Source organism: Rana temporaria, chromosome 11, assembly GCF_905171775.1.
Source record: "Rana temporaria chromosome 11, aRanTem1.1, whole genome shotgun sequence".
NCBI classification, from domain to species: domain Eukaryota; kingdom Metazoa; phylum Chordata; class Amphibia; order Anura; family Ranidae; genus Rana; species Rana temporaria.
This window is the reverse complement of record NC_053499.1, coordinates 18337019-18359829: the sequence shown is the minus strand read 5'-3', so window position 1 is coordinate 18359829 and position 22811 is coordinate 18337019. Positions and strand designations below refer to the sequence as shown.

The window sequence follows — 22811 nt, the reverse complement described above, 5'->3', positions numbered from 1 at the left end:
CCCCCCGCGTGTTCACGAAGGTTCTAGCTCCAATCCTAGCCAAGCTAAGGATTCAAGGGGTCACGATCCTAGCATACCTGGACGACCTCCTAGTCATAGACCACTCGTCTCCCGGCTTGGAGCGAGCAGTGGCCCTCACGGTCCAATACCTCGAGAGGTTCGGCTGGGTCCTAAACCGGGAAAAGTCAGCATTCCAGCCCACAAGGCAATTGGAATATCTCGGCATGAGATTAGACACAGAACAACAAAGAGTGTTCCTACTTCTGAGGAAGGTCGAAGCCATCAAGGTGTTAATCCTACTGGTTCTAAGCAAGAAAGAACCGACTATTCGCCTATGTATGAGACTACTAGGCAAGATGGTGGCTACCTTCGAGGCGGTGCCATACGCCCAGAGCCACACTCGCATCCTGCAGGCAGCCATCCTGTCAGCATGGAGCAGAAGGCCACAGGCCTTGGATATCCCGTTGCCACTCTCATCAAGAATCCGGCAAAGTCTGTGTTGGTGGTTAGACCCTCAGAACCTACTGAAGGGAAGGTCTTTCAGCCCAGTGGCTTGGAAGATAGTGACCACAGACGCCAGCCTGACGGGCTGGGGAGCAATTGTGGAGGGTTCCACTCGCCAAGGTATTTGGGCAAAGCCAGAGAAGCTGTTACCCATCAACATCTTGGAGCTCAGAGCTGTTCGACTAGCCCTCAGGGCTTGGACGTCGAAATTGCAGGGGTTCCCGGTGAGAATTCAATCAGACAATGCCACGGCAGTGGCATACATAAATCACCAAGGGGGAACCAGGAGTCAGGCCGCTCAGAGAGAAGTGAGCTTGATTCTCCTATGGGCAGAGGCTCATGTGCCCTGCATATCGGCAATATACATTCCCGGAGTGGACAACTTTCAGGCGGACTTCTTAAGCCGCCAGACTCTATGGCCGGGGGAATGGTCTCTGCATCCACAGGTCTTTCAAGCACTCTGCCAAAGATGGGGAGTGCCGGACGTGGATATCATGGCATCGAGACTCAACAAGAAGCTAGACAGGTTCATGTCCCGGTCAAGGGATCTGATGGCCTGCGGAACCGATGCTCTGGTTTGCCCTTGGCATCAGTTCAAACTTCTTTATGCGTTTCCCCCGCTCCAGTTACTACCCCGCCTGCTGCGCAGGATCAGGGTGGAGCGCATACCAGTCATCCTGGTAGCTCCAGCATGGCCCAGAAGGGCATGGTACTCACTAATCCTAAGGATGGTAGTGGGAAACCCTTGGACTCTGCCTCTAAGGCCAGACCTGCTATCGCAAGGTCCGATCCTCCACCCTGCCTTACGGCATCTAAATTTGACGGCCTGGAAGCTGAATCCTTGATTCTCAGGGGTAGAGGTCTGTCTCAGAAGGTAATCTCTACCCTAATCAGAGCCAGGAAACCGGTCTCTAGGGTGATTTATCACAGGGTCTGGAAGGCCTATGTAGGCTGGTGTGAGTCCAAGCTATGGCTTCCTCGCAAATTCACCATTGATAGAGTTTTAAGTTTTCTCCAGCTAGGAGTGGATAAAGGATTGGCATTAAGCACAATCAAAGGACAGATTTCTGCTCTGTCAGTGTGGTTTCAGCGGCCGCTGGCCACCCACTCGCTGGTTAAGACCTTCCTTCAAGGGGTCTTACGTATTAAACCTCCAGTTAAATCCCCGCTTTGTCCGTGGGATTTAAATCTTGTTCTGTCAAGTTTACAGAAACAACCGTTTGAGCCGTTGGCTGAAGTTCCTTTGGTTCTACTGACAAGGAAGTTGGTATTTTTGGTTGCCATAGTTTCCGCAAGAAGAGTTTCGGAACTGGCAGCCTTATCCTGTAAGGAACCATATCTTATATTTCATAAGGACAAGGTCGTTCTCCGCCCTCATCCTTCCTTCCTACCGAAGGTCATATCCAGTTTTCATTTGAACCAGGATTTGGTATTACCATCCTTCTTCCCTAAACCTACTTCCAGAAAGGAAGGGTTGCTGCATACCTTGGATATTGTCAGGGCCATGAAGGCCTATCTTAAAGCTACAGAGAAGATCCGAAAAACAGATGTGCTGTTTATTCTACCGGATGGGCCCAAGAAGGGGCAGGCAGCTGCAAAGTCCACCATTTCTAGGTGGATCAAGCAATTAATCACTCAGGCCTACGGCTTGAAAGGGTTGCCTCCTCCAGTATCATTAAAGGCTCATTCTACTAGAGCCATGGGCGCCTCCTGGGCAGCACACCACCAGATCTCTATGGCTCAAGTTTGCAAGGCGGCAACCTGGTCTTCTGTCCACACATTCACAAAATTCTACAAGTTGGACGTAAGAAGGAATACTGATACTGCCTTCGGGCAGGCAGTGCTGCAAGCTGCAGTTTGAAACCCTCGGATCCCGGGGGCTCCTCTTTTTTTGAGTTAAATTTAAAATTTAAGATTATTTTTCTCAAATAAGTTGGATTTATTATGATTTGAGTATATCTCTAAATTAAATCCTTTTGTCTTGGAGATGTTCTCCCTCCCCTCATTGTAAGCATTGCTTTGGGACATCCCATATAGTAATGAATGCCGCTCTGTGTCCCGTGATGTAACGATAAAGAAAAAGAGATTTTTAATACAGCTTACCTGTAAAATCTTTTTCTTGGAGTACATCACGGGACACAGAGCTCCCACCCCTCTTTTTGAGGACCATTTTGGGAGGCATACTGCTTGCTACAAAACTGAGGTACTCCTCCTATGGGAGGGGGTTATATAGGGAGGGGCATTTCCTGTTTGAAGATTGCCAGTGTCTACACCTGAAGGTACTCCATATAACCCATATAGTAATGAATGCCGCTCTGTGTCCCGTGATGTACTCCAAGAAAAAGATTTTACAGGTAAGCTGTATTAAAAATCTCTTTATTCTCATTAAAGAGGTGAAATGCAAATGATGATGACACGGGACAAAAGATGGACAGATGAACTATTTTCATATTCCTGGGTTTAGTAAGACTTTAAGTATATGCGATGGGCTATAAAATGAACGCGTGACTTTGCCCTGCACAAGTCTGCTGAGAAGCTCACACCTCTGGGATTGTTAGACTTCTGTGTTCCCTCAAAGCATTCAGTTGTTCCTCCTGCTGACCCAGACGTCACGAACAGAACGGCAAGGTATGCTGAGCGCTGTGGAGATCTGAACTCCTCCCGGAAGTGTTGTTTTCTTGTCAGTGAGGAATTATCACTAACAGAGCAGTAGAGGACGGCAGGGGCAATAGAAGAGGGGAGTGTGTACAGTATATTCTACTTTTTGTGGACCTTTTTATTCCTATGACAAGGTCACTTTGAAAGGATCCATGGATTACCTGTAAGACACAAACAGTAGCTATTTCTGAATTCATCTAATAATACAGTTATAAAACAATGCAGCACCAGGGGTTAAAACTAATACAGCTTTGCGCGCAAAAACATTTTTAGATTATTCCGTAAAAAGCCATCAGATTAGGAAAAATAGGTTAGTCTTTTTTTTTTCCCCTGCGTGGTTTCTATAATCCTGTGTTCTGCTCAGTATTGGCCTTGTGGTTAATGGAGGGGGTTTAAATGCTGCCAAATCATCCATCTTCCCAGACGAGAGAGATTTATTTTGCTGTGAATGTATTTAAACCAAACTTTTGGATCTTCATACGTTGGCACAAGGTGGTGTAATTCAGAGAAAACAGAAAGTATCGCATTCTTTAACTTCATATAAATATGTTTGCTGTTGGCAGTACCAAGGTATACTATTACCGTATATACTTGAGTAGGGCTGCAACTAACGATTATTTTCATAATCAATTAGTTGACCGATTATTCTTCCGATTAATCGAATAATCGGTTAATAACCTTAAAAAAAATGTAATTTTTTTGCAATTTGCAGTTTTAATTTTTTTTTGGCCAATTTGTTGTTGGGCAGATTAAAAAACACAAATTGCCACAAAAATGCTTTCTGCAGCTTTTCCATTGAAGTATATCGAACCAAAAAAAAACTAAATGGCACCGTTTTGTGTTAAAAAAAAAAAAAGTCCTTGCCCTTTACAAATACTCAGTAGCTAAAAAAATGTAAATGAACTGTTGAACTGTAGTGTGTTTCTGCAAAAAGCACAGAGGTGTGACCCAGGCCTGAGATGTTTAGTAACATAATGGGGTTAAAAAAATGAAAATGAGTACAAAAAGAGCAAATAATCGCTACTGTAAGGGCTTTCATTTTTTTACTGTGGGACAGTGAAAGTAATATGTACTGTAGAGATTTGCTCTTTTTGTACTAACAAAGGGCTAATTTTAGTTTTTTTTTAACCCCGTTATGTTACTGGCCAATTAATCGATTATGAAAATAGTAATCGATTAATTTCATGATCGATTAGTTGTCGATTAATCGATTAGTTGTTTCAGCCCTATACTCGAGTATAAGCCGAGATTTTCGGCGCATTTTTTTTGTGCTGAAAATGCCCCCGTCGTCTTATACTTGAGTCACCTTTTTGCGCCTGATCTCCTGGACTTTGGGGACCCGGTACCAGCTGGCCGAAGGTCCCCTGGACCCCAAACACATGTAGCCCCACTCTTCCTCTACAAGTGTGCAAAGTTTGTTGTCCGGGGGACCTACGGCCGGGGAGCACAGATTTTTCAAAGTCGGGCACCCCTTCCATTGACTCCCATGTTAAACTGTCATTTTTCCTGTAACTTTAGGGACCCAGTACCAGCCGGCCTAGGTCCCCTGGACCCGAAACTTCGCACATGTGTAGTTCTCTTCTGCAAGTGTGCAAAGTTTGCTGTCTGAGGCCTTGTACACACGAGCAGACATGTCCGATGAAAACAGTCCGCTGGGAGCTTTTGGTCTGATGTGTGTACATACCATCAGACCAAAATCCCCGCGGACAGAGAACGCGGTGACGTAGAAGACACCGACGTTCTCTAACACGGAAGTACAATGCTTCCACGCATGCGTCGAATCAATTCGACGCATGCGCGGGATTTCGGTCCGCTGGTTAGACGTACTAACCAGCGGACATGTCCGACGGACAGGTTTCCAGCGGACAAGTTTCTTAGCATGCTAAGAAACTTTTGTCCGCTGGAAACCTGTCCGCTAGGCCGGAAAAATGTCCGCTAGGCCCTACACACAGTCGGACATGTCCGCGGACCAGTTTCAGCGGACATGTTCGGTCGTGTGTACGAGGCCTGAGGGACCTACGGCCGGGGAGCACCGATTTTTTTCAAAGACGGGCACCCCTTCCATAGATTCTTATGTTAAACATAGGTCTAGTCATGGGCACAGTGAGGCACGCACATGGACACAGTGAGGCATGCAGATGGACACCCTAGGCTTATACTCGAGTCAATAAGTTTTTCCATTTTTTTGTGGTAAAATTAGGTGCCTCAGCTTATATTCGGGTCGGCTTATACTCGATTATATACAGTATATTCTTTCTAGATTATGCAGCTGTTTTTCTTGAATTTCAGTTGGCTGTAGTAAAGCGGAGAATAGATTGTTGTACTTTGGCCTAAAATGGCTAAGAAGCCAATTTCCAGTTTTCTCACATTAATTCTCGGTTCACACAATGCTATACAAGAACCCGCATGATTCCAGTGCGGGTTCCCCGCATCGCATGTCACCTGCCGGCGGTTCACACACTGGTTCACAAACCCTTACAGGCCACATTGTACTACAGGTAAGCCTATAATGAGGCTTACCTGTAGCTACCCCAGATACCTCCTAAACCTACATGGTTAGAAGATATCCCCTGTATCGGCACTTTCATCAGCACTTGCGAACTGAAGCAATGGCACAAACTTGCTTCAGCTAGCGTGCCGTTTCCGGTGGCTCCGGAGCCTTCGATACCCGGAAGCGACTCTGGGAGCAATATCGCCGGCTGGAGTGGTATATGGGGACCGCTGCGGGGGCTTCGACCTAAGGTGAGTATTTCATAATGAGCTAGTATGCTATGCATACTATACTGCGGATGATGCAGCACTAATAAAGTCCATATATATTAAACGCCATCCGTGAGGTAATGAAGTGCTGATACAATGAGGATACAAAAGTCATTCCGCGGGTGCGATGAACCTCCACCAGTAATAAACAATGGCCGCTCATCTCACTTATAGGACCCTTTGATTATAGAGGGTCACATACACATTCACCAGCGGACACTTAAAAGAGGATCCGAATACAATCAGGAGCCAAAAGAGAAACTGAACCAATAGCAGTATCGTTCCAGGTAAAACACGGCACCAAGTCCGGTGCCGCATAATACAGCATGTAAACAATTGAAAGCGTGATGGCCGCGGGTGACGTCGCAACGCTTCTTCCGTACGCGTTGCGTCCCTTACAGGGCGGGGACTTCTTTATACTAGCTCATTATGCTTTCCTCTTGCAGTTTTTTCTTTTTCTTTTTTTATTGTGGGTTTACAGCCACTTTAATGTGTGCTGCTTTAATTGATTACTATGGCAGTTTTTTCTCTGCTTTTCAGGGAGAATAAACAGCCAGAACGCTGTTTACTGTACACAGAGTTCTGTGTGTTTGTAAACTGTGTGTGATTGGACACAGCTGATCAGCCAAAATCATTGCCTGAAATCTGCTGCCAAGCTCATGCTGCGTCCAATGCGGATCGGATCAGGTAAGATCTGATGAAAACGGACATGCTGTCCGTTTTCATCCGATCGCTCCATAGGAGACAGCGGTGGCCGACAAGCCCCTCCCCGCTCAGTGAGCAGAGAGGAGCTTGTCATCCGTCGGCTCAGCGGAGATCTGCGGACTGATCGCCCGCTGAGCTGGCGGGAGCAGGCAGACTTCGTAGGAACGGAGTCTGCCTCGCGTGAATGGGGCCTTATAGCACAGGTTTACAGCCCCAAACCAGGAAGCAAGCTGGCAATGTACATGTCCGTTGCCAAGCCTGTACCTGATGCCTGCGCTCAGTATTTTTACTGTGAGCGATTGGCAGGAGGTTATTCAGGCTATGCATAATACATGTGGTTCATTCGTTGTGCGTAGGGTGACCACTTTTCCAAACTGCCTTTTAGGGACACACCCCCTCTCTCACCTTCCCCAAAAAAAGACAAGGGGGTAATGTAGTCTTGGGGTTGATGGGGAATTTGGCGGCGGGTTATTTGTCAGGTGAATGTGCCACTTGCCACCAGATGCAGTACCGCTTGCCACCCATAGTCTGCCACCAGATGCAGTGCTGCTGTCACTCCCTTTGCATGAGCCACGTGTGTAGAAGGTAAGGAGTGGCGTCACTACCTGGAGAGTGAAGATCACACCAGTCCCTGCTGCTTGCCGCTGGGTGCCAGAGAAGGAGGAGGTGTCGAGGTGGGTGGGGACAGCATTGCTGCACTAGGCGCAGGCCTCGGTCCCGACCTCACTGTCTGAGAGTAAATTGTCACTGGTTGCAAGATGCCCGGCAGCGCTGGCCCTAGCAACCAGTTCCGGAAATGTAGTTATTTGTTAGTAGGGGGCCGCTGTGTCCTCTATTTCATTCCAGGACATTGTATTGTCCCGGAATGAAGGTGCCCAGGCCCCAGAACAAACATGTCAATTGCGGGACAGTCCCGGGAAATCCGGGACATGTGGTCACCCTAGTTGTGCGATATATGCAGCGTAGCTTTAATTTTCTCTCTTATATGTAGACTGTACACAAGAACAGCGCCGGTAGTCCCCATGGTACATCCTGCAATCCAAGCTGCATGAATGGATACACATCACGCAGTTCTGATGCGAACACAGAAATACTTTTTGAATTTTGGCTCTGCAGCTCGGGAAATGTAGTATTATAGAGGGATTGCACCTTCCCTAACTTGATTTGTTTGATGGCAGAGCCTAGAAATCCTGACTACTTTTACAGAGGCCGCTCTGGTAATTTATCAGCGATCCCTAACAGGTCACTGCCTTCGGCTTGACAGCTACTAAATAAAGCACGTTTCCCACAGTCTGCTTCTGGCAGCTGTGGTTTCCTGGTGAAGGGTTCCAGCGAGGGCAGCATGCGCACAGCACAGGGGACTCGGAGATGGATTATTAAATCAGAATTGTGTAACAGGGAGTCAGTGTCCTCTTCCACACAGATTACAGGCTTATCCGCCTTATTGTTACCAGGCACCTGGAGCTGGCTTCTTGTTTGCTTGGCGGATCTCTCTGTGTCCATTTCTTTTTCCTCCTTGTTGCATCTCACCTCTGTGGGGGAAACCCTGTACATCTGTATTACAAAGCGTACCTGTCATCTAAAGCTGATGACAAAGGCAGACTCTAATGCAGTTCTGCAATCATTAATACATCATTAATTGCAAAAAATTAAAATGCAAGTACCTGAATTTGACCCTAATATCTGCCTTGTGCAGTTCCCTGTACAGCAGGGCTGTAGTGTGAGGCCTTGTACTCACGGCAGGACATGTCCGATGAAAACGGTCTGCAGACCGTTTCCATCGGACATGTCTGGCCGGGGACTGCCCGGGGACTTCTGTTCGATGGCTATACACACCATCGAACAGAAGCCCGCGCGTAAACATTACGCGGGGCGTGTCCGCGGTGTCGCCGCGTCGATGACGCGGTGTCGCCGCGACAATGACGCGGCGACGTGGGCGGGCCGCCTTAAATATGCTTCCACGCATGCGTCGAAGTCATTCGACGCATGCGAGGGATGCGGGCGGCAGGACATGTACGGTAGGTCTGTACAGACGACCGTACATGTCCGGGCGGACAGGTTTCCAGCGGACTGTTTTAAAACAAGTCCGGGAAACAGTTGTCCGCTGGAAACCTGTCCGATCCGTCCCAAAATGGTCCGCTCGGGCCAACACACGGCCAAACATGTCTGCTGAAACTGGTCTGCGGACCAGTTTCAGCAGACATGTTTGGTCGTGAGTACGGGGCCTGAGAGGACAAAGCAGTACAAGGAGCCAATCGGTTGATGTGCTGACAAGAAGCATGCTGATAGGAGAACTTGGCAATGTAACGGAGAGTTTAACTCATCACTGTGCGGTTTGCCTTTTACTGTATCTTGGGAGAAGCGCTGTGGTCACCCTGGTCTGCTAACTCCTGATCTAGACAGCAGGACACCTTCCCCTCTCCCCCTCTGCACCTGCTGGCATCATCCTGGTATCAAAATTTACAGCATACAATTCCCTGTAAAGTACAAGTGATTAGAGTTCTGTACAGCCACTCGATCATTTTTACGGGCAGCAAAAGGGGATTCCCACCAATCGGATGGGAGAGCTTGGGACCACTCCGACTGGTACCGTAGTTTGGCGCCATTCCACTGGCGTACACAATTTTAAAGAGTGACCTGTTCAGTAACTATTAATGTGCGATGATGAGGCTGCACTCATGAGGTGGCACTGATTGGTAGCATTGCTGGGCACTGATTTGCAGCAGTGATGGGCACTAATTGGCACAATTGCTGAGCACTGATTAGCAGCAGTTATGGGCACTGATGGGCAGCACTGTTGGGGCTGCACTGATGATCAGGACACTGATCATCAGTGCCCTGATTATCAGTGCAGGTGTCCCCTTTCACACTTGCCAGTGTTCTATCAATTTGTGCCCTCCGTCAAAAAGTTCCCCCGCATGCGCAGAACGGAAGGGCACTCCAGCTGATTTGCCGTTCAGCTGGAGTGACGTAATCATGGCGCATGCACACATCGTTGGAGTTTTTTTTGACGGGCAATACCATTTCACGGGCACAATTGAAAGCTATGTAAAGAGCAGAGGGTAGATTTTGCCTCACTGTAAACCTGCGGCGCAACAGCAAGGCACATAATGACAAATACAGTGGCCCAGATTCAGTAAGAATTGCGCATAAATTACGGAGGGACAGGGCAACGATTTTGCCCTGCACCCCCGCAAATTTGCGCCGCTGCCCTCGATTCACGGAGCAGTAGCTCCGTAAATTGCGAGGGCGTGCCGGCAAAATTGCCCGGCGTAAGCGCGCGCAATTTAAATGATCCCGCAGGGGGCGGGAATCATTTAAATTAGGCGCGTTCCCGCGCTGATCGTAAAGCGCATGCGCCGTCGGGAAACTTTCCCGACGTGCATTGCGGCAAATGACGTCGCAAGGACGTCATTTGCTTCAAAGTGAACGTGAATGGCGTCCAGCGCCATTCACGAATCACTTACGCAAACGACGTGAAATTCAAATTTCACGACGCGGGAACGGCGGGTATACTTTAGCATTGGCTGCCCCTACTATTAGAAGGGGCAGCCTTGCGCTAAAGACGCCGTACGGAAACTCTGTAACTTGCGTACGCAGGGCTCGCGCAACATTGTGAATCGGTGTTAGTATGCAATTTGCATACTATACACTGAGCACAATGGGAGCGCCCCCTAGCGGTCATCGCTAGAATGCAGCCTAAAATCTGCGTGGCATAAGAGCCTTATGCCACGCAGATTTTAGGCTGCAGTCGGCGTTACGATGTTCCTGAATCAGGAGCATTCGTAACGCCGGCGCAAGTAAGCAATTGCGCTGCGTAACTATGGTTACGCAGGCGCAATTGCTCTCTGAATCCGGGCCAGTGTCCCTCCGCTGTTTGCTGTGCCAGAGAAATTGTATCTCCCTTCGGAAAAAGTCTCCTACGATGTGCACATGAACTAGTGGACGTAACTCCAGCTGTTCCGCAACTCAGCTGGAGTGCCCTTCCGTTCTGCGCATGCGCGGGCACTTTTCGACGGCGGACAAATATCGACAGAACACCAGTTACCGGCTCTCCTCATGCTGTGACAGCATGAGGAAAGGAATGCCGATTAACTGGCAAGTGTGTTTACATCGTGATCAGCTGTGATTGGAAACAGCAGATCATGTGATAAAGAGCTGCTGTGATTGACTCTTTACCCTGAACTGTGACCAACTGTGTCCAAAGGACACATCGATCGCAGATCGCACACCATGGAGGGCGCGATCACGGGAGTGCTTCAGTTTTGCACAATCTCCATTTGCAGTCCTTACTATTTTTTTTTATAGAATTCTTTGCTGCATTTGTCGGTCCCCGTAGACTGCTATCGCATTTGCTAATAAGGGTAAGAGAACACATGGCTCTGTAAACATTGAGTTGACAAGTACAGCATTATTCTAGCAATTAATTTCAATAAAAACACTGTAAAAAAATTATGGCGGTAATTGTTTTTTCTCTTTTTTTTTTGCAGATAATATAAAAGTCTCTGTAAATGATTTTATCATCAAAGCCACGGCTGCAACCCTCAAAGTAAGTTTCTAACATGCCATTAGATGACCTGTAGTTCTCCTATAGAGTATCAACCTTGTCCCCCTAAATATGCCTGAACACTTAAAGTGATACTAAAGGTTTGCATTTAATTTTTTTTTACAAACATGTCCTACTTGCCTCCACTGTGCAGCTCGTTTTGAACAGAGTGGCCCCAAACTGCATTTTCTGGGGTCCCCGGCAGCTCTCTCGGCTCCTCCCTGCCTCACATAACCCCCTCTGAGAAGCACGCTCCAAGGGGGTTACCTTGTGGGCGCGCTCCCGAGTCCTGCATTTGGCGTCCATAGCCGCCGAGTACAGGACCCGGCCCCGCCCCCGGTGCCCGCATCATTGGATTTGATTGACAGCAATGGCTCAATCTATCCAATGAAGAGTTGAGAAGCCGGCAAAGATTTAGCGCGATCGCAATACAGGACTTTCCAGGACTCGGGTTAGTAAAACGGGGGTCCAGTAAACGTTTTTTTTTTTTTTACCCTAACTTCTTGAGGCCCGCGCTATAGCCGAATGACGGCTACAGCGCGGACCTGAATATTCAACTGGACGTCAATTGACGTCCGCCCCTTTGGGCGTTCCCCGCGCGCGCTCCAGAGCGCGCAGCGGGGAAACTCTGTGTTGGCCGTGTCCCTTGGACACAGCCAATTACAGATCGCCGCGAACGGCCAATCAGAGTGGCCGTTTGCGAACATATGAGATCATCTCTCATTGCCGTTTTACACAGAGACAGCGTCCTGTCTCTGGAGAGGAGACTGATCTGTGTCCCTTGTACATAGGGACATAGATCGGTCACCCCCCCTCCATCTACAGTTAGAACACTATGCAGGGAATACATTTAACCCCTTCCTCACCACCTAGTGTTAACCCCTTCAATGCCAGTCCCATTTATACAGTAATTGGTGCATATTTATAGCACTGATCGCAGTATAAATGTGAAAGGCGCCAAAAATGTGTCAAAAGTGTCCGATGTGTCCGCCATAACGTCGCAGTCCCAATAAAAATCGCAGATCGCCGCCATTTCTAGTAAAAAAAATTATAATAAAAAATAATAATTCTGTCCCCTATTTTGTAGGCGCTATAACTTTTGCGCTTATTGCGTTTTTTTTTTTTTTACCAAAAATATGTATAAGAATACGTATCGACCTAAACTGAGAAAAAATGTGTTTTTTTAAAAAAAAATGGCATATTTATTATAGCAACAAGTAAAAAATATTGTATTTTTTTTCAAAATTGTCGCACTTTTTTGTTTATAGCGCAAAAAATCAAAACCGCACAGGCAATCAAATACCACCAAAAGAAAGCTCTACTTGTGGGGAAAAAAGGACGTCAATTTTGTTTGGGAGCCACGTCGCACGACCGCGCAATTGTCAGTTAAAGAGACGCAGTGCCGGAAGCTGAAATGTCACCTGGGCAGGAGGGGGGTATATGTGCCCAGTAAGCAAGTGGTTAATGCATAGAATGCTAGTCGCCTGGCTGCCCAATTCACCAAAAAAGTTGCATGTCTTTTGCAAAGCGGCATACCACAACACACTTGGGGTGCTTCAAGATTCCATTGATAATGCAGCAAAGCTGTGTGAATCTGACCCTATGATTAGGGTGGTGGGATGGAGGCTATTTTATATATTTATAGTATTGACCTGCTTTAAAGGAACCCTATACTGTGAGAAATGGGAAGCTACCCTTACTTCCCGCTAAGGATACTAGTCACCTGGCCATCTCTGGCCTAAAGACTTTTAGTCACAAATGTATCACAGCAAGACACTGTTCAGTCACAGTACAGTCAGTGCTTCTGATCTACATACTTGCTTCTAGTCCATATACTAGAAGACTTTACATCCATTGGATTCTGCATAGAAGCCAGACAATTAGGAATTTTTAGTAGGGGAATCCACAACTGCAGACTTCATGTTCTGTCAGTGCAGGATTCCTGTAAGTAGACTTGTAGCGGTGGTGATCTCTTCCTGATGAAAGCAGTGTGTGATATATGCACATTACAGGCACTAGCATATGGGAGTTGACCTATTAGTACATTTACACTCCCTTTGGCAATGCCAAGTGATGCCAACTCCCTGTGATAGGAGAGATTGCAACACGTACAGTACACGGGCGGGCAGCATGTGAACAGGGCCGTGTGTGATGCATTGGCGGCAGCACTAATGGTGTGTTGAGTCATTTTACAGTAAATGTTACATCAGTCACCTTAACCACTTCAATACCGGGCACTTTTACCCCTTCCTGCCCAGGTCAATTTTCTGCGTTAATTGCGCGGTCATGCAACGCTGTACCCATGTGAAATTTGTATCATTTTTTGAGACAGACAGAGCTTTTTTGGTGGTCTTTAATCACCATTGAGGTTTTTATTATTTGCCAAATACATGAAAAAAGACGGAACATTGTTAAAAATAAAAAACGTTTTTGTTCGTTTCTGTAAGGCCTCTTTCACACGGGGCGGATCAGTAATGATCCGCCCCGTGCACCTCCGCTTGCTCAGCGGGGATCGCTCCGTTGATCCCCGCTGAACCGGCGGATGACAGGGCGGTCCCCGCACACTGTGCAGGACCGCCCTGTCTTTTCTCCGCTCCCCCTATGGGGTGATCGGATGAACACGGACCGTCTGTCCGTGTTTACCCGATCCAATCCGCCAGACGGATGGAAAAGTAGGTTTTTCCTCCGTCACACTTTGGCGGGTCGGATGTCAGCGGGCATGTCACCGCAAACATCCGCGGCTCCATAGAGGAGTACGGAGCGCCGTACAGGTCTGCAAAAAAAAAAAGACAGGCGGACCTGAACGGACGCTTAATGTGAAAGAGCCCTTATAACATTTTTGCAAATAAGTCATTTAATTTTTCTTCTTCACTAATGTGCACTGATGGGCCCTGATGATCAGGCAGTGATGGGCCCCCGAAAGAGGAGGCAGTGATGGGCCCCCGAAAGAGGAGGCAGTGATGAGCCCCCGAAGAGGAGGCAGTGATGGGCCCCGATGAGCAGGCAATGATGGGCCCTGACAGATTTCCCAATTTTCGTTTCTCCCTTCATCACACAGACATGTCAGTTTACATGTGATCAGCTGTGATTGAACAAAGCTGATCACATGGCAAAGGGCCGCTGTGATTAGCTATTGACCGCGATCCGTGATCAGCTGTGTCCAAAGGAGTGTGCCCGTGGGAGGACATCCATGAACTGAAGAGCCACACTGTAGCGGTCTCTAAATATCTTTATTTTTCTCTATAGTGATCATATACGCAGTGCCTGATATTAAAATTCTCCTGAAGAAGCCATCGAAATGGTGAAACATGTAGAGATCTAATCAGCTTGCACTTTCTGTTTATATATCAAGATCATTTTCTTATAAAAATTATTTCTTTATCGTTACATCACGGGACACAGAGCGGCATTCATTACTATATGGGTTATATGGAGTACCTTCAGGTGTAGACACTGGCAATCTTCAAACAGGAAATGCCCCTCCCTATATAACCCCCTCCCATAGGAGGAGTACCTCAGTTTTTACGCCAGTGTCTTAGGTGTTAGTCATGGTTTAGCTTGCCTCCGCATCCTTGGGATTAGGTGAGCTAACCGGTTCTGTCCAAAAAAGCCTCAGCGCTAAAGTGGTCAGTAACCGGACCCCAAACCCTTGGGGTATAGCCCATAATGCTTTCTTTTTAAGAGAGCTGGACCCTGGGCCCAGAACTTAGATAACCTTTGGGCGCCTAATGTTTCTGTTTGCCAGGGTGCTGTATGGGTCCAGGACAGTGGATCCTTCATGGAAGAAGAAGGTTCCCAGGGCCTGAAGGTCTAGACATCCCCACGGAGATGGGGGAAGATTGGGCCTCTTGCTTGGCAAAGTCCTGCGGCATGGAGCAGGTAAGTAAGGGGAAAACTTGCGGAACTTGGCTCTTAGCAAGTTTTTTCTGGGAGATCACAGGGGACATGCCTAAGGTTATGCATTGCATCTGGCAAACCAGTCACATATCATGAAGATAGGATGGCTCTATATGTTATTATTCCCCATAAAAAGTGACCTCCCTGGTAGTGTTGGAAAAGCTGTGAGTGGGGCCTTTTGTGTACAAATGTATGTGTGTGTCAGAGAGCTATGCTTACCTGCAAGCCTCCAGGCGATGCTCTATCCAGTCCTCTTCCTCATGCCTGCAAGGCAGGCAAAACGCTGACCTCCTCGTGTGTTTCTGGCTGCGGCTGCAGGAACAGAGAGGCCCTTCCTCCCAACCCCCCCCCCCCGTCGGCGGGCGCGCGCGCGGCGCGCGTGCACGTGTTATAGGCGCATTTGGCGCCGTTTTAGCTGGGGGGGAAGGGCGGGTCAGTGGTTTAAGGAAGGGGCGGCCCTTCCTTAGATGCCACAGCTCATTCAATACTTTGGTTTGAGGGAGGAAGGACTGGAGTGAAGCACGGGGCGCCGAGGACACACAGTGGCCAGAAAGAGTACTACAGTCTTCAGAAGATTGTGGTTTAGCCTAGGAATAGGCTGTTTTTCTTTTCCATCTCATAGTCTCTTCTTTGGCAATACTACTCAGGGGGATAGAATGTTTTTTCTTGCCTAGATTTGAAAAAAAAAAAAAAAAAAAAAAAGAAGAGAAGTTTTTCTTTGAAAAAAAAAAAAAAAAAAAAAAAAGTGGTCATCTGGGGTAGAGGAAACATTTTTTATCCCCCAAACAGGTGGTTGGGCATTTAACTATTTATAAGTCCCAGGTACCAATAAGTAGCAGGTGTACCTCGGTATTGTACCATGGCATCAAAGAACAAGTCAGAGGGTACAAAAGGTGGGGATTCCCCCACAGGGTCTGAGGTCTCGGACAGAGCTATGCCGCTGCTTTCTCCACAGGGAGCCTTTGGGCCATCGGGATCTGGGGCTGGAGCTGACGCAAGTCAACCCAATCCTAAGATGGTCACGGAGGAGGTGTTCCTCACCTCTTTAAATGAGATGCAGAAAAGCATGGGAAAAATGATAGCCGCAGCTATGCGGGGTAGTAAGCGGAATAGATCTCCGTCACCCGTGCGCGGACCCTCGGAAGAGGAGGTCCTTTCCTCTGGGGAATTGGACGACCTCTTGGACAAAGACCAAGTAGGTTCAGGGATCGATGATCCGGATACAGAGGAGTATGGGGCAGTCTCCCTGAGGGAGAGCTGGTGGATTCAAGGCTTGACAGACTTGGTCCATAAGGCATTCAACCTGCCTGTACCAGATCTCCAGGTATCGTCGGTTTCAGCTTTGGGCTCACTGAGGGCGCCTCAAAGCAGTGCTGTGTTTCCGATCCATCCTCTATTGGAGGGAGTCTTGTTCCAAGATTGGAACAAACCAGACAAGGTTTTCTTACCACCTAAGAAATTTTCTGTCTTATATCCTATGGAAGAAAAGTTTTCCAAGAGATGGGCTTCTCCTGCAGTAGACGCAGCCATCTCATGGGTTAACAAGTCGTTAACATGCCCTGTAGAAAACATACAGGTTTTCAAAGATCCAGTTGATAAGCGCTTGGAAGCACTACTTAAGAACTCCTTCACTGCTGCAGGGGCAGTAGTACAGCCAGCCGTGGCTGCGATTGGAGTCGCTCAAGCTTTATCGGATCAATTTAAGCAAATGCTTGAACTTATTCCTGCCGAGCAGGCAGAAGAATTTTCGGATGTCCCTAAGGCCATTTGTTTTACGGTAGACGCAATCAAGGATTCTATCCAGCAAGCGTCACGTTTATCGTTATCCCTTATCCATATGAGAAGACTCTTATGGTTAAAAAGCTGGGAGGCTGAGCCCCCATGCAAGAAGCTCCTGGTAGGGTTCCCCTTCCATGGAGGTCGGCTCTTCGGAGAAGACCTAGATAAATACATTCAGACCATTTCAAACGGCAAGAGTACTCTCTTGCCAACTAAGAAGAAGGTTCAGGGGCCTGCGTTTAAACGACAGTCCTCCCCTGGACAGGGGCCCTCTAATGCCAAGCAGTATCGACGGCCTCCTGCAAGAACAAACTTCGGCTTCAACAGCAGATCACAAGGACAGGCTGTTAGAGGCAAGAGGCAGTGGTTTCGCAAACCAGCAAAACCAGCCCCCAAGTCTACCTTATGAAGGGGCGCCCCCACCCACGAAGGTGGGGGGAAGGCTGCGACTCTTTTCGGAGATTTGGGAGGCCAGCATTCCCGACGAGTGGGTACGGTCTTCCGTGGCCACAGGCTACAAGCTAGAGTTCCTAAGGTTTCCTCCTCCTCATTTCCAGGAGTCGAGGATTCCAAACGATCTGGAGAAAGGAGCCGCATTAAGATCGGCTCTAGATCATCTACTTTCCCAGGAAGTAATAGTAGAGGTACCAGTCCTGGAACAGGGACTGGGTTTCTACTCCAACCTATTCATCATCCCAAAGCCCAATGGAGATGTCAGGCCAATTTTGGACCTAAAGATGGTAAATGCATACTTAAAAGTCCGCTCATTTCGGATGGAATCCGTGCGGTCAGCAGCTGCCACACTCCAAAAAGACGACTTCATGGCGTCCATAGACATAAAGGATGCCTACCTTCATGTTCCAATTTATCAGCCACATCAAAGATATCTACGCTTTATGGTGGCTTCGCGTCATTTCCAATTCGTGGCGCTTCCCTTCGGGTTGGCTACGGCCCCCCGGGTGTTCACGAAGGTTCTAACTCCAATCCTAGCCAAGCTAAGGATCCAAGGGGTCACGATCCTAGCATACCTGGACGACCTCCTAGTCATAGACCACTCGTCTCCCGGCTTGGAGCGAGCAGTGGCCCTCACGGTCCAATACCTCGAGAGGTTCGGCTGGGTCCTAAATCGAGAAAAGTCAGCATTCCAGCCCACAAGGCAATTGGAATATCTCGGCATGAGATTAGACACAGAACAACAAAGGGTGTTCCTACCTCTGAGGAAGGTCAAAGCCATCAAGGAATTAATCCTACTGGTTCTAAGCAAGAAAGAACCGACTATTCGCCTATGTATGAGACTACTAGGCAAGATGGTGGCTACATTCGAGGCGGTGCCATACGCCCAGAGCCACACTCGCATCCTGCAGGCAGCCATCCTGTCAGCATGGAGCAGAAGGCCACAGGCCTTGGATATCCCGTTGCCACTCTCATCAAGAGTCCGGCAAAGTCTGTGTTGGTGGTTAGACCCTCAGAATCTACTGAAGGGAAAGTCTTTCAGCCCAGTGGCTTGGAAGATAGTGACCACAGACGCCAGCCTGGCGGGCTGGGGAGCAATTGTGGATGGTTCCACTCGCCAAGGTATTTGGGCAAAGCCAGAGAAGCTGTTACCCATCAACATCTTGGAGCTCAGAGCTGTTCGACTAGCCCTCAGGGCTTGGACGTCGAAATTGCACGGGTTCCCAGTGAGAATTCAATCAGACAATGCCACGGCAGTGGCATACATAAATCACCAAGGGGGAACCAGGAGTCAGGCCGCTCAGAGAGAAGTGAGCTTGATTCTCCTATGGGCAGAGGCTCATGTGCCCTGCATATCAGCAATATTCATTCCCGGAGTGGACAACTTTCAGGCGGACTTCTTAAGCCGCCAGACTCTATGGCCGGGGGAATGGTCTCTGCATCCACAAGTCTTTCAAGCACTCTGCCAAAGATGGGGAGTGCCGGACGTGGATATCATGGCATCGAGACTCAACAAGAAGCTAGACAGGTTCATGTCCCGCTCAAGGGATCCGATGGCCTGCGGAACCGATGCTCTGGTTTGCCCTTGGCATCAGTTCAAACTTCTTTATGCGTTTCCCCCGCTCCAGTTACTACCCCGCCTGCTGCGCAGGATCAGGGTGGAGCGCATACCAGTCATCCTGGTAGCTCCAGCATGGCCCAGAAGGGCATGGTACTCACTAATCCTAAGGATGGTAGTGGGAAACCCTTGGACTCTGCCTCTAAGGCCAGACCTGCTATCGCAAGGTCCGATCCTCCACCCTGCCTTACGGCATCTAAATTTGACGGCCTGGAAGCTGAATCCTTGATTCTCAGGGGTAGAGGTCTGTCTCAGAAGGTAATCTCTACCCTAATCAGAGCCAGGAAACCGGTCTCTAGGGTGATTTATCACAGGGTCTGGAAGGCCTATATAGGCTGGTGCGAGTCCAAGCTATGGCTTCCTCGCAGGTTCACCATAGATAGAGTTTTAAGTTTTCTCCAGCTAGGAGTGGATAAAGGATTGGCATTAAGCACAATCAAAGGACAGATTTCTGCCCTGTCAGTGTGGTTTCAGCGGCCGCTGGCCACCCACTCGCTGGTTAAGACCTTCCTTCAAGGGGTCTTACGTATTAAACCTCCAGTTAAATCCCCGCTTTGTCCGTGGGATTTAAATCTTGTTCTGTCAAGTTTACAGAAACAACCGTTTGAGCCGTTGGCTGAAGTTCCTTTGGTTCTACTGACAAGGAAGTTGGTATTTTTGGTTGCCATAGTTTCCGCAAGAAGAGTTTCGGAACTGGCAGCCTTATCCTGTAAGGAACCATATCTTATATTTCATAAGGACAAGGTCGTTCTCCGCCCTCATCCTTCCTTCCTACCGAAGGTCATATCCAGTTTTCATTTGAACCAGGATTTGGTATTACCATCCTTCTTCCCTAAACCTACTTCCAGAAAGGAAGGGTTGCTGCATACCTTGGATATTGTCAGGGCCATGAAGGCCTATCTTAAAGCTACAGAGAAAATCCGAAAAACAGATGTGCTGTTTATTCTACCGGATGGGCCCAAGAAGGGGCAGGCAGCTGCAAAGTCCACCATTTCTAGGTGGATTAAGCAATTAATCACTCAGGCCTACGGCTTGAAAGGGTTGCCTCCTCCAGTATCATTAAAGGCTCATTCTACTAGAGCCATGGGCGCCTCCTGGGCAGCACACCACCAGATCTCTATGGCTCAAGTTTGCAAGGCGGCAACCTGGTCTTCTGTCCACACATTTACAAAATTCTACAAGTTGGACGTAAGAAGGAATACTGATACTGCCTTCGGGCAGGCAGTGCTGCAAGCTGCAGTTTGAGACCCTCGGATTCCGGGGGCTCCTCTTTTTTTGAGTTAAATTTAAAATTTAAGATTATTTTTTCTCAAATAAGTTGGATTTATTATGATTTGAGTATATCTCTAAATTAAATCCTTTTGTCTTGGAGATGTTCTCCCTCCCCTCATTGTAAGCATTGCTTTGGGACATCCCATATAGTAATGAATGCCGCTCTGTGTCCCGTGATGTAACGATAAAGAAAAAGAGATTTTTAATACAGCTTACCTGTAAAATCTTTTTCTTGGAGTACATCACGGGACACAGAGCTCCCACCCCTCTTTTTTGAGGACCATTTTGGGAGGCATACTGCTTGCTACAAAACTGAGGTACTCCTCCTATGGGAGGGGGTTATATAGGGAGGGGCATTTCCTGTTTGAAGATTGCCAGTGTCTACACCTGAAGGTACTCCATATAACCCATATAGTAATGAATGCCGCTCTGTGTCCCGTGATGTACTCCAAGAAAAAGATTTTACAGGTAAGCTGTATTAAAAATCTCTTTTTTTAATCTATGAAATTTATATATTTATCTATATCTCTGTATTTCTTGCACCTTAAAAATCCCCAAAATCCTTTTCTATATGCTACGATGTACTTCGGAATGTGATGCTAATTTAATTCTCAGTTGCCCAGCCAAAATCTTTTCTCCTTGTGACTTTAATAGTCCTCTTCACTGGAAACACCTGAACTGAAATCTGGAGGGATGTCTACAATCTCTGGCCATGTAGTAGGCGTCCTGGTCATCGTGTGTCCACCAACTTTTGGCCTCATGGTGCCTGAGAACTGTTTGATACCCATAACTTGGCCATCACCTTTGCCCTATTGTATAAGACTTCAGTGGACGGGGAGTACGGCCACAGGTGGTTGATTAATCTCCGCCGGTGGGCACATTCTGTGCTCCCCAATCCCAGCAGATTCTCCCCGAGCAGAACTTCTGTGTGTATGAGCAACGGCTGAGACCCCCGCACCCCCCCCCCCCCTTCCCGCCAACAGCCTGCTCATATCTGTCAGTACAGAACGCCTTCTCCATTGTGTGTGTGTACTGGATAGGAAAATTCATTTTACTGACACGGGGCATTTCAGTCTACGGGAAACAAATGTATTCCTTCTGCCGCTGTTTTAGTTTGTAGAAGTTAATCTTCGGGGAGTTCCGGATGACTTGCTCTTTTGTTCCACTCGCTGGCTTTGTGTAAGCAGAGCTCGGTCCCCTCTCCTGTTACTGTATCACAGACGTTCCAGACAGGGATTTACCCATATGCCATGTTTTGTATAGGAGAGGAAGTAGATCTGTGTCTAAGGCGTCCTGCGCCGAGTGCTTGTAAAATCAAACTTCCACATAATGTGCTGGAAGTCTGACTTACAAGCGGCATTAAAGGGAAAGAGCGATCGTTCTTTTTGTTTTTTTCTTAAGATAGGCATGTAAAAGAGCCAGCGAGGGAGCGACGCAGTGTAGGGGTAAGTAAGCGCTCTTTAGCGATCCTGTTACTGGGAAGTTGCCACAAGATTGCTAAAGGGACATAGCCCACCTGTGTCACATAAATGCTCAATCTAGAAGCCATCGGATATCCAAGACTGTGATTAGACACTTTGCCTAAAGCAAGTCTGTGGCCAAACTTTAGACATTCTTAGGCCGTGTACAGACGACCAAACATGTACGATGAAACCGGTCCGCCGGATCGTTTTCACCGTACATGTCTGCCCGGGGATTTCTGTATGGTGGCTGTACTCACCATCATACAGAAATCCGCGCGTAAACAATACACGGGGCGTGTCCACGCCGTCGCCGCGACGATGATGCGGCGACGTGGGCGGCCCTGCCAGTTCAATGCTTCCACGCATGCGTCAAAGTCATTCGACGCATGCGAGGGATGGCGGGCGCTCGGACATGTACGGTAGGTCTGTACAGACGACCGAACATGTCCGAGGGGACAGGATTTCAGCGGGCTGTTTTAAAACAAGTCCAGAAATATTTGCCCGCTGGAAAAAAGCCCGGCGGGCAAATGTATGCTGGAATCCTGTCCGCTCGGGCCTACACACGACCGAACATGTCTGCTGAAACTGGTCCGCGGACCAGTTTCAGCAGAAATGTTCGGTCGTGTGTACGGGGCCAATTACTTACATATTCACAAAGTGGATCTACATTGTATCTGAGCACCACAAACCAAAAACACCAATTCATTCTTAAAGTGATTGTAAACCCTTACAGACCACTTTTACCTACAGGTGAGCCTAGATTAAGGCTTACCTGTAGGTACAAGAAATATCTCCTAAACCTACACGATTCAGGAGATATTTGCAGAAAAGACTGCACCGATGTCTACAGTGCATGCACGCCGTAGACAACGGCGCAGGCGCACTGAGTGTGCCGCTAGTGAAGGTGATCATGCCGACTCCTACGCGCATGCGCACAGTGAGGCATACACATGGCATGGGCACAGTGAGGCATACACATGGGCACAGTGAGGCATTGGCACAGTGAGGCATACACATGGGCACAGTGAGGCATACACATGGCATGGGCACAGTGAGGGATACACATGGGCACAGTGAGGCATTGGCACAGTGAGGCATACACATGGGCACAGTGAGGCATGCAGATGGACACCCTAGGCTTATACTTCAGTCAATA

The 22811-nt window shown here is 48.1% G+C and overlaps 1 protein-coding gene across 1 annotated transcript in view; it reads left to right on the top strand.

Annotated features, from left to right (window-relative positions):
* PDHX (pyruvate dehydrogenase complex component X) overlaps positions 1–22811 on the top strand; it is a 141330-nt gene that overhangs the window by 83561 nt on the left and 34958 nt on the right. Inside the window, exon 8 of the mRNA XM_040328088.1 lies at positions 11118–11176. Coding sequence (XP_040184022.1) covers positions 11118–11176 — 59 coding nt within the window. The remainder of the gene's footprint in view (positions 1–11117; positions 11177–22811) is intronic.